At 43.9% G+C, this 12,968-nt stretch overlaps 1 protein-coding gene across 1 annotated transcript in view; it reads right to left on the minus strand.

Moving 5' to 3' along the window:
- The window catches only part of LOC137423760 (janus kinase and microtubule-interacting protein 3-like), a 225,009-nt gene that overhangs the window by 107,327 nt on the left and 104,714 nt on the right, over positions 1–12,968 (minus strand). The window contains exons 4-5 of the mRNA XM_068111243.2: positions 11,283–11,525; positions 2,353–2,553 (exon numbers count right to left, since the gene is read on the minus strand). Of these exons, the coding sequence (XP_067967344.2) occupies positions 2,353–2,553; positions 11,283–11,525 (444 nt within the window). The remainder of the gene's footprint in view (positions 1–2,352; positions 2,554–11,282; positions 11,526–12,968) is intronic.

Consider the following 12,968-nt stretch of genomic DNA (forward strand, 5'->3'; position numbering starts at 1 on the left):
CCATATTGGATCAAAAAAAAAGAAACGTTCAAAAATAGAAGAGTTGGCTCGCACCAAGTTGACTGCGCAGGGTAAGTATTCTATGAATACCATCTAGTTTGTATATTTGATTGTTTGTCACCCTGCGCTCGTGAAGCGAAAGGCAGGAGTAAGCATTCGGGTACGTACGTACGTGCGTGCGTGTCTGCATTTAGAAAAATCATTTTCTCGGTGTGTGTGTGTGTGTGTGTGCGTGTGCATTTGTGTGTGTTTGTGTGTGTGTGTGTGCATATATGTGTGTGTGTGTGTGTATGTGTGTGTGTGTGTGTGTGTGTGTGTGTGGTGTGTGTGTGTGTGTGTGTGTGTGTGTGTCTGTGTGTGTATGTGCGTGTATATGTGTATGTGTATGTGTGCATGTGCATGTGTATGTATATGTATATATGTGTATATGTGTGTGTATCTGTATGTGTGTATTTCTATGTGTACTTGTGTGTGTGTGTGTGTGTGTGTGTGTGTGTGTGCATGTGCATGTGTGCATATATATATATATATGTGTGTGTGTGTGTGTGTGTGTATGTGTGTGTGTGGTGTGTGTGTGTGTGTGTGTGTGTGTATGTATGTGTGTGTGTGTGTGTGTTTTTAACTGCTGGATGGAATTATTTGAAAACTGGTAGTTGTAATATTAGGGTGTGCACAAAAAAAATGTTTTAGGCAGTAAAAAAAAGAATTCATTTGAGTTCAAGGGTTCGGGATGGGCTGGGGGGGGGGGGGGAGGGGGGGGGGGAGGAAGGATTCCCTCCTTCTAAACATTATGGCATTCCGTCACTTCTCGTGGAGGTGGGTTTTATAAGTCATCAAGTAATAAAAGGCTTTATGGCACACATAAGAGTTATTTTGGGTTCTGATTGGATAAGTCATCTGTACACTGATAATTCATATTCAGATGACACTAACAACCATGGAGTGCCTCGTCACCACTAATCACATTGTTTCTGTTCCATCAGGTTATGGCACGATGTTAACACGGTTCTGTGGCTGGAAACTGCAGGACCATTTCTATTCATGTTGACGTTTAGTGCCACCTTCTGGTTGTTGTTCACTTCACCTATCACCATTCTTCGTTTGTATGCAGCACAAGGCTGCAGGGTAGCATCATTGTCTGAGGGCGAGGCTGAGCAAATTGTTCATTTCATCAAGATCAAAATTTACGATCTTGATAAAAGCTCGGGTCAATAAGATGAAAAGTGATGATTTTTAGATGAAAATTCATGATTTTAGAAGTTTGACCTAGAGTTGACCTCTGACCTTTTGACCAAAAAATAGTTAGATTCCCAATTCAATGAGGCACTATGCAAATGCTGTTAAATTTTCAAGTCAATCGGATGAAAATTGATGGTTTTTCAGATGAAAATTAATGATATTGGAAGTTTGGCCTTGACCTTTTACCTTTTGACCTCAAAAAATAGTTGGTTTCCCAATTTGACTCAATGTGCAAATGCTGTTCAATTTCCAAGTCAATCGGATGAAAATTGATGGTTTTTCAGATGAAAATTAATGATATTGGAAGTTTGGCCTTGACCTTTTGACCTCAAAAAATAGTTGGTTTCCCAATTTGACTCAATGTGCAAATGCTGTTCAATTTCCAAGTCAATCGGATGAAAATTGATGGTTTTTCAGATGAAAATTAATGATATTGGAAGTTTGGCCTTGACCTTTTACCTTTTGACCTCAAAAAATAGTTGGTTTCCCAATTTGACTCAATGTGCAAATGCTGTTCAATTTCCAAGTCAATCGGATGAAAATTGAAGGTTTTTCAGATGAAAATTGATGATTTTGGAAGTTTGACCTTGAGTTGACGTTAGACCTTTTGACCTCAAAAATAGTTGGTTTTCCAATTCAGTGACTCAATGTACAAATGCTGTTCAATTATCAAGTCAATCGGATTAAAAATGGCGATTTAAGAAATTTGACCTCCGGATGACCTTTGACCTCAAAATCAATAGGCTTCTCAATTGTGACGACCTCTACAACTTGTTGAAGTTTCAAGACGATCGGTTTTGAATTGTGACCTGTAGGCCGATGACAAACAGACGGACAGAATAACAAGCGCAACCGACCAATATACTTGAAAAATCTTAAATTTTGCAAGTAATAATCAATTAATCTTTTGATTTATCACCATATACATGACAAAGCCATGCAGGACAAACACTTCATGCAATCGACATGGAAAGAGTTCACTGCTGCCCAAGTTTCCCTCAAATTTTCTGCCATCCTGTTCCCTGGCACAGCCGCACATGCAAGCCTTCACTCCAGGGAGGATGGAAGAAAATTAAAATTAAAATTAAAATCTACTCATCTACCAGGGCTTACTGGGCTGCCTTTGGGCATTTCGTGGGGTTCTCCAGCTGCCTGGCACCCAGTACGTCTGCCCCTGCCAGTATCACTGCGGCGTCCCCCTGCCACGGGTGACACTGGGCTTCCGCATGCCCCCGCAAGTCTCCGAATCTCCTCAAGTCCGAGTTCTTTCTCCAGCTCCCCTACAGCTCGTTCCTTTCCTTGCAGCTCATCGAACTGCTCAGATGAGAAGAAGAGGAAGGAATCACGTGACGGAAGCCTTGGAGCAATAGAAAATGAGAAAAACTTTCCACAGAAAATTGGGTTCCACACAATGCATTCACCGATAATATTCAATGTGAGACAACTGGACACGTGGCAAAGCCAATGGATCAAGATTATCTGGTAAAGGGCCACCTTGACCTTCTGGTCTGGAATTGTAGCTGCCTTAACTGCTCGTCTAATGGAATGGAATAACTCAGACATTTTGCAGGACATTTCATACTTTCTGGTGGTCATCAGGCAGATTGATGCTTGACACTAATCCTGGCAAGAATTTTCTTTAAGAGATGATTCCCAAAAAATTTCATTTTCCTTATTAGCAAAATTCCGTTTTGATCCATTTAAAAAATTTTTTTTTTCATTTTCCATCAAAGCAATTGATCACATGACATCACACATCACTGCGCATTGTGCATCGATTGTATCAATAGCAGACCTTAATTCAAGTTTTAGCTTTCAAAGAACAGGTGTGAATGCCAAGGACTACGTTTTAGATCACCTGGAGGCTAAATAACAATTAGGGTTCAAAGAAAGAGGAGTTGTCAAGAATAAGAGATCAATGGAGGGAGTTGGAGTTGGAGAGAAGCTGATAAAATCAACGGTGGGAGTAATTATTTACAGTCTGACACAAAGTACTTCATCTGCTTTGGCCTGGTATATTAATTGTGTTCTCACCCTTTATTTATTTATTTATTATTTATCGACAAATCCTTTATTTCCCGGAGCTTGTGGGCATCTGGATCCCTTAGACTTAACCAAACAAACAAAAAAACTCCATAGAAAGAGAGAGCAGGAAACATTGATACCATCTGACGCAAACTGAAGCTGTTGCACACCAATAACTCCAGCATTACCAAGTAGAGATTACATAGAGCACCTTACCCTGGGCCAACACAGCCTTGAAAAACAGGGACATGGGCGGGGTCTGCGAGCGGTAAATTTGATTTGTCGAGATGATGTAAAATGCAGTAATATTTTGTCCAAGTATTGCTAAACAGAAGGTTTTTCAAAGTGACAAAAAGATGATTTGTGTTCTGCAGTGTTCAAGTATACATACAATTCAATGGAAATTAATTAAAAAATTTAAAGGTTGGATGAATTTCTTTCTTATTTCAGAAGTTTACTGACATTGACGCAGCGTCTTTTACACCACCTTGCTCTTACTTAACATGTTGCATTACCTCTTCATGCCAGTTGTTTGGGTCATTTATGACATTGCTAAAACACTAAGTTTTCTGTTTGGAATGATTTTCAATTTGTATGAATGCCAGGCAGGGGACAGAGTAAAACAAGACCGATAGTCTAACAATGGCATAGCAAAGCTTGGATCTGCTGAGTGATCTGCTGTGACCAGATCCTCAGCTCTGATTGGTGGGCATTTGTGAGGGATATACACTACCGGTCAAAAGTTTTAGAACACCTCAATTTTTCCAGTTTTTATTGAAATTTACGCAGTTTAATGTCCAGTGAATAACCTGAAATGGTAGAAAGGTAAGCAGTAAACTGCTCGAGGTAAAAAAAAAAAAGGGGGTTAGCAAAAACGGGAAAATAATGTAAATTGCAGAGTTATATTATAAAAAAAAAGGCCTTCTTCAGGGAACAAGTAATAGGTTGACAACTTACAGCTGTGCTGCAGCAATGTAAGTAAATTAAGCACAGAAAGTTGATGCAAACAATTCCTACAGGTGTCCCAACCTCTGCTGATTACTTGATTACAAACCCCCAGTCTGTATAAAAGCAGTATTGGAACAGACCGTTATTACACCCTCTGAAGCATTATTTGGACAATATTGCACTGCAGGAAGTAGTACATTGGAAACTGGAGGAAACTCTGACAGGAAGAGGTCTGGCAGACCCAAAGCCACAACAGAATCAGAAAACAAGTTTCTGAGAGTCAACAGCTTGCGTGATAGGCGGCCCACAGGACAAGAGCTTCAAGCACAGCTTAACACTGGTCGAAGTAAGCAAGTCTCAGTTTCAACTGTGAAGAGAAGACTTCGAGCTGCAGGTTTGACAGGTCGAGTGGCAGTAAGAAAGCCATTGCTAAGATGGCAAAATAAGAAAAAGAGGCTTGCCTGGGCCATGAAGCACCGCCAGTGGACTAATGAAAACTGGAAGAAGGTCTTATGAGACCGATGAATCAAAATTTGAAATCTTTGGTTCATCACGCAGGGTTTTTGTACGCCGTCGAGTAGGGAAAGGATGGTTCCTCAGTGTGTGACACCAACTGTCAAACATGGAGGAGGAAGCATGATGGTCTGGGGCTCTTTTGCTGGATCCAGAGTCGGCGACTTGCACAGAGTGACTGGCACCCTGAACCAAAAGGGCTACCACAGCATTTTGCAACGCCATGCAATGCCCTCTGGTATACGCCTAGTTGGTCAGGGGTTCATCCTACAGCAAAATAATGACCCTAAACACACCTCCAGGCTATGTCAAAGCTACCTTCGAAGAAAAGAACAAGGCGGTAGGCTTCAAATCATGGAATGGCCAGCACAGTCTCCAGACTTAATCCCCATCGAGCTGGTTTGGGATGAACTGGACAGAAGGGTGAAAGCAAAGCAACCTACAAGTGCAACACATTTGTGGGAACTTCTGCAACAGTATTGGGAAGAACTTCCCGAACAATATTTGATTTCCATTGTAGAAAGAATGCCACGAGTGTGTTCGGCGGTTATATCTGCAAAAGGTGGCTACTTTGCTGAGTCAAAAATTTAAATTAAGCTTTGTTAAACAAAATGATTCCATGATTTCTTTTTTATCTCCATTTGTTTATTTGTTCTGTGCTTAATTTCAGAGCACATTGAGACATTAAACTGCGTAAATTTCCATAAAATTGGAAAAATTGAGGTGTTCTAAAACTTTTGACCGGTAGTGTACATACACCGGACGGACAAATCATTGCCGTATGGGCTACACAGTAAAAAATATGGCTGCTGAACCACATGATTAATGACGTCATCATTTTTTCTCAACAAATTTATCCCTCAATCACGCTCAATAAATTTCAATTTCTTTATCCGATCAAGCATTCTACTTGTCGATTTATGACGTCATAAATAATGCACCTATGACATCATCATTAACATATGTTATTCTCCAATATGAGTACTTTCCAATGAGCCACCCTTCAATTTTTGTCCATGGAGCGCTTTTCAAAAATATCGAGGTGCAATTTTTTTTTGTTATTTTCCATGCCTGTACCACATGACCAATGACGTCATAATTATCATGAAAAGAATTCCAAAAAATTCCATCGTGAAAATTTCGTGCTGGCGGAAGGGACATACCTACATACATACGGACAGAAAACCCCTGTTCCAGATGGCATTGCCCTCCGGGCTACACTGTCTGAAGATGCAAAAGGAGTGGTCTTCTTCCCTGCACATGCGCAATTGGGCCAAATTCAAAGCCAACATTCTGCAAAACTCCAGGATTGTTTTCTGATACATGTTCCAATTCGTGTTTGAAATATAACATTCAATTGAAATTCAGTTGTTCCTCGAACATAGACTGACGTCTGCAGACAGAGACCAACAGACAAAGTGTATCAATTCCTTAACCCTGTTCTTCACTTCATGTGCACGGGGCAATAAAACCTCTGCCAACCTTACCGATACTTAAATAGGGCAGGACGACGGAAGTGGCAGCATGTTTCAAGAAAGCTGGAGTTTTTAATAGCTCATGAGAGATGGAGTTTCCCCCCTAAAATATTGGCAACCTCAGTGAAGATGTCTATACCTACAAACATGGCTATAAGACACAGCTCCAACTTAGGTTTTGGAGCAAATGGTGGTGGCAATGTAGTGAAAGGACACAATTCTGCTAAAGTTTCTGTTGTTAGCACTAGGATGTACTTCACCAGGACTGTAGCGGAAGCGGCTCATAAGTGGGCAGCACAAAGACTGTGATAGCCATTTCTCCCTTCCTCCCCATCTCCTGACCACCACCTTACTCTACCTATCCCACCTTCAATCTCCCTTGTCCTACCTCAATCTCCCACTTCCTGCCTTAATCTCCCTCTTCCTACCTCAATCTCTCTCTTCTTACCTCAACCTCCCTCTTCTTACCTCAATCTCCCTCTTCTTACCTCAATTTTCCTCTTCTTACCTCAATTTCCCTCTCCTGACCTGAATCTCCATCTGAGCTCAACGTCCATCTCCTGAACTCAACCACCATCCTCAGCTTCTGATGACCATCTCCATCACTATACCTCCATTTTCCTCTCCCTACCTTCATCTCCACCTCCCTCTCCCTACCTCCATCTCCACCTCCCTCTCCCTACCTCCATCTCCACCTCCCTCTCCCAAACTCCATCTCCAGCTCCCTCCCCCAAATTCCAGCTCCAGCTCCCTCCCCCACGTCCATCTCTTTCGCCCTGCAGCCATATCCCGCACTCTGCATCCATCTCCCTCGCCCTGTGTCCATCTCCCTCACCCTACGTTCACATCCTTTGCCCAACGTCCATCTCCCAGCATCCACCTATCTCCACCGTAATCCCAATATCTCTATCTCCATCTCCATCCCTCACCTTGAATTGATAACCTTTGGCTGTGCTGCAATTAAGATTGTGAACCCATGTTTGGAAAGATTCTGGGATCGAAGGGCCCAAACCTCGATGATGGACAGTTCCCAGCCAATTATCTCAATGGTCAATGATTCAGTCTCTCGGTAAGTTGAAGGAATCGTACAGATCTTTCACCCTTATTCTCACACTCTCACAGACTCACCACAATGACCAACTTCATACCTTTAGGCTATTCTGCCAGCCCAATCCAAAATACGGGGTACATAACAACCAAAAACACAAATAAAACAACAACGTATTAGCTGATGCTGATGATTCTACCCTCAACCGTAACATCCCTCATCATTCAAAGAGGCAGGGCTCCTTTCTGGTTTGCATCCTCTACCTTTTCGATGTTCCTCTCCCCTCCCACCCCTCCCTCCAAAGTTTCTGCAAGGTGCATGCGGTCCACCCAAAACACTTTTCTGGTGAAACTCTCAAAACCCAGAATCACTGCCTCACCTCCACTCATTCACTCTTATGCCTGCCTGTGGAACCATTTCCACAATCTCTTCAATCTCAATCTTCCCTCCTGGTCTTCAAGACAACTGTTGAGCACCATCTCAGATCACCCTCCCAACTCCCCATCCAAAACTATGATATTTTATACCCCTGCCAACACCCCTCTCTCCTCCCCCTCCCCACCACAAGTCCTCCTTCTTACAAATTTCTAATTTACCCGTCCTGAGAGTTTGCCTCTATTTCCATCTTGCCTCCCCTGTATGTCCTCCCCTAGCCTTCATTCTTACCTGCATCCCTTGTTTGCTGCCTCCGTATATTTTGTTCCTCAGCCCTGCTGTTGGTTTCCCCCCTCTCTCTCTGCTGCTCCTTTTGTTTCAGGGGTGGATACAGCTTGAAGTTGGAAGGGTCTCCCTGCGGACTGTGGCCAACCATGTGGAGAGGTCGCTGGGCCATCTTCGGAGCAAGTGGAAGTCGGCTCACGGAGTTCACACGCGTGTGTCAATCCTGACGCTCCCTCCACCAGCACAGTGGGATCTCCCTTCAGGTGGCCGTCTGGGTGCTGCCGCACGATCCATCGGTGGAAGCCGAAAGAATCACGGCGTTGCTGCAGGGAAGGGGTTGGATTGCGGGGACGAGGGGGGGTTGAGTGGAGGGACCCGGGCCCACTCGGTATGGAGTGGGACCAGGGGTCGGCCCAAAGCTGCCACGCGACGGCCCTGAGGTCAGCCTGATGGTCTGTTGCATCCTGATCCATTCTGTGTTCTACCTCTTCCACAACCCCCAACTTTGTACTCACAAAAAAGTATCAAACATTGATTTCTGTCAAACACAGCAAACAAATAATGAAAAGTAAGAAAATAATTAACGTTTTTGTAACAATACTTGAATAATACAGAACTATCGAAATGGGACAATATTGAAGACCTTAGTATTAATCCTTTTTCTTATGATTCATCTTATCCATAAATTTTATACAGTAGTGATGGACAGACCAGATGGAAAGGAGACAGGGCAGGAGGTTGGTCGGAGGGTAGTTGCTGTTGCATGCGGGTGGGGATGGAAGGACGAATGTTGTGGAATTAATACTATCGGAAAATATCAGCAAGCAGGTGGTCAGAGTGAAAATATGGGAGGAAGGAATAGTTATAGCATGGGTGGTGATACAGAGGCAAATGGCGTGTATTATGTCGGTATATGGGCCACAAATGGGAAGGTCTAATATGGAGAAGCAGGAATTCAGGGATGCACTGGAGAGGATGATGTGAATGGTTGAGTTGGAGGTGATGCTGTGAATCGCGGGGGACTTTACCATGCATTGTGGGAGTAGTTGATCGGGTTAGAGAGGAATGTGTTGGTAAATTTGTTTTGGGAATGAGGAATAGAGGGTCAAGAGCTCGTGGAGCTGTTGGCGAGGAAAGGGATGGCCATAGCTGGTTCATTCTTTGAAAAGTGGGAAAGCTACAAGATTACCTATAGGAATGGACAGTGGAGGTTAAGAGCAGGGGTCGTAAGGTTATTAGGTGGGGGGAAGTATAGGAGCAACGTCGCTGTAGAGTAAAAGGAGAGGATGAGGGTCAGGTATGAGAAACTTAACGAAGAAGCAGAAGGTTTGGAGAAGGAGTGGAAGAAGTATTGAGAGGTATTTTGGGAAATTGCAGAAGTTTTGTGTGGAAGGACATCAGGAAAGGGTGCATCGTCGAGGGATAGAAACCCACGTATGGTGGACGGAGGAAGTAGTGAAGGGAGTTGGTGAAAAGGAGGAGGTTTGGAAGAGGATAGAGAAAATCAAGGATAGAGGGAGGCAGCCGGATGCAAGGTTGCTGCAACTGTAGGGGCAAAATAAAAAAACAGCAACGAGGGCTGTGGATAAGGTGAGGAATGATATGGAGGTTGAGGTGTACAACAAGTTGGAAGAGGCTGGTGGGAGGAGGATGATCGATAAATTGGCTCGTGACAGGGATTGGGATAGCAAGGACATGAGGGGAGAGGGGGGGGGGTGATGATTATGGATGGAGGAGGGAGGCTAGTGGCAGTCAAGGGGGAAGTATTGAAGGTGTGGGAAGGATATCTCAAATAGATGTTGAACTGGGAAGGAAGCAACGGCGAGCAGAAGCTATTGAGTTATGTGGATGGAAAGTGGAGTTGGTGGAGATCACGGAAGAGGAAGCAAGGACGGCATTGAAGAGGATGAAGAAGGGAAGATGCCCAGGCAGAGGTGTGCACCAAGATGATAATTGCAGTGGGAGAAGTCGGAGTCAGTTGGACGAAGAGGTTGTTGAATGAATGTATGAGAGATGGTTTGATTCCATAGGATTTGAGAACATTGTTAATTGTGCCGATGTGAAAGAGGCAAGAGGATATTCAAGATCCGGGAAAGTACAGGAACAATACGCTCTTTAGTCATGTAATGAAGTGTGGAGAGGGTTCTGGATGGGAGGATAAGGAAGAATCTGGAGAAAGTTTGGAGAAGAGCAGCAGGGGTTTAGAAAGGGTAGGGGAATGACAGATGGGATGTTCATGCTGAGACAGCTGGTGGAGAAGAGGTTGGAGGTGCAAGGTGAAAGGGCATGGGGGTTTGTGGATCTGGAGAAGGCCTATGAGACTGTCATGAGAGAGATGGTGATTGTGACACTGAGATGGATGGGAGTGTCAGAAGAAGAGGTTAGGTTGGTGAAAGGGATGTACAAGGGAACGAAGGGAAGAGTTTTGGTTGGTCCTTGAATGTCGGAGAGGTTGAAGACAGTCTCACAGGCCTTCGGAGAAGTTGAAGACAGTGTCGTAAGAATAAAGAGGAAATAAATGAATATCAGGATGGAGGGGAAGGAGATCAGACAAGGAAATAGGTTTGAGTATAAGGGGGGAACAGTGACCGGAGATGATGAGTTGGAGGCAAAGGTGCCGAGGATGGTGGAGGGTGTAATGGCAGACAGAAAGATGTCAAGGAAATTGAAAGGAAAGGTTCTGATGTTGTGCGTAATGCCAGCCTACCTTTACGGTCTGGAAACAGTGGCACTGACAGAGAGAAAACAGAGGTTGCAGGTTTGCGAGAACAACTGAGTTAGGAGAATTGTGGGAGTGAAGAGGGTGGATAGAAGGGAAATGGATGAACTGAGGGAGGAGATTTGTGTGCAGACGAGCTTGACGGGGAGATTGATGAAATGCCGGCTGAGATGGGCTGGACATTTGGTGCAGATGGGAGAGGAGAGAATGGCAAAGAGATTGGATAGGGTGAGGGAACAAAGTAGGAGGGAAAAGAGGTAGACTGTGGTTGAGATGGGAATATTGTGTGAAGAAGGGTATCGGTAAGGTGAGGGAGGTTGCAGAGTGGAGAGGGTTGGCTGAGAACAGAGCGAAGTGGAGGAGCATTATGGTCAAGGCAGGGCAGCAGTTTGGTACTATTGGACCTCACCCACTTTAAAGGGAAGAGAAGAAGAATAAGTGATCTAAAAATTTTTTATGAAACGCAAAATTCTTAAAATTGGAGGAGTTCTCAATGAAAGGAATGTTGAACAGGTTTGCCATTGTAATTGATTTCACTATGGTTAGTGTGATACTCTTAAATCCATAGGAAATCCATAGAAAAATGTATTACAGTTATTTAATCAAGTGGTCTTCCACCACCTTCACCCACCCAAAGGCCCTGACCCACCCCTACCAGCCGACGTATCTCACGATCGCACTCTCGCCGCACCCGTGCAACCTCGTCACGGTGCAACTGCTGCGATGAGCGCAGCTCGGCCGCCTTGATTTTTTCGGCCTGTAGAGCCGCTGCAAGTGCCTCCTCTGATTTGCGTTTTCCCACCCGCAGTTGATCCACTTCTTGCTGCAGCTTCACCCGCTCCAGTTCAAAGGTACGCCGTACCTCGTCTCGTGCCTCAGCCATCAATGCCGCACGCACCTCAAGAAGGACAAAAGGAGGTACATTTGACAAACAGCACAGGGACAGTTTGTTATCTGGAAATTACTTGTTATATTTGTTATCTGGAGAGTATATCTCCGTATTACATGTACAAAATGACATGGTCTAACTTTATTGGTTAAAAAAGTAACTAAAACACTTTATTGGTTGAAAACTTTCCTGCTTGGTTATTTAGTCGATATTATAAAGCAGCAGTGTCTGTCTGTCCGTCCATCTGTACAACCGTCCATCCCCAAACTACTCCCTCAGTTTCTGTGGAACGTTTTAGGGTCCCAGCAGGTGTCCGAAGGTGGGTGGGAGCTTTCATAAATTTATCAATACAATTATGATTTTGATTTTTCACCTGCACAAAGTGTTTCATATCCACAATGCCTGGTTGATTTTGGCCTCCCACCTGTGCGTAGCGTAGGACGGGTGCCCAGCTAGTTTTAGATATTTGCACATTCTAGGAATAATTATTATATATTATTGATCTCAGACTCATAGATACAGACTTGGCATTTAATATGGAATATTTTTTTTGTGGGGGTGAACTGACTTTTCAAGATGTCTTATTACCAAAAGTTCATTGGAATTATGTTGAAATTATTCGAGATTTTGTTAATGTGACCTTTAAAAGAAACAAAAACCACATTTGACATTTCAAAACAAATAAATTGATCCTTGAAAGTGATGTAAACTGATATCGAACTCAATTCATGGACAGTACTGTGTTAAACTTCTGTACGTTTTCCAGAAGTATCTCTTTATTTTGCACATTAGCCAAAAATTTTTTTAACAAAAACAAAAGTTAAATTACGACTGGGATTGCAGACAGTAAAATTACAGTTCAGTACTTCGTGCAACCCCCACGAGCATTCAGGAGAGCACGTACACGTTGAGGCATGCTGTTCACGAGATTTGCCAAGGTTTGGACAGGAATCGCTTGCCATGCAGTGACAATAGCCTGTTGCAATTCACGCACAGAGGTCGGCTGCTGGTCCAAGTGGTCGATTTGATGCATTAATTCTGCCCACAAGTTCTCTATCGGATTCATATCCGGGGACATGGCAGGCCACTCCATATGCTCTACACCACGGTCAGCAAGAAAGTGTTGGATCATGCGAGCACGATGAGGCCTTGCATTGTCATCTTGGAAGACAATGTTTCCTCGAAAGGCTGCACGAGCAAATGGAAGCAATGTTTCTTCCAGAATGGCCCTGTACTTGAACTGGTTCAGGTTTCCATTCAGAACAACCAGGTCAGTTTTGCACCCTGCATGAAAAGCAGCCCAAACGGTCACCCCACCACCTCCAGCTTGGACTCTTGGCACTACACAATCTTTGTTGTAGGCCTCATGCACTTGTCTGCGCACTCGAACGCGGCCATCTTGACGATAGACCAGAAATCTAGACTCGTCACTGAAGATCACGTGATTCCAGT

This window comes from Myxine glutinosa, chromosome 3 (assembly GCF_964187855.1).
Source record: "Myxine glutinosa chromosome 3, kmMyxGlut1.1, whole genome shotgun sequence".
Classification (NCBI taxonomy): Eukaryota; Metazoa; Chordata; class Myxini; order Myxiniformes; family Myxinidae; genus Myxine; species Myxine glutinosa.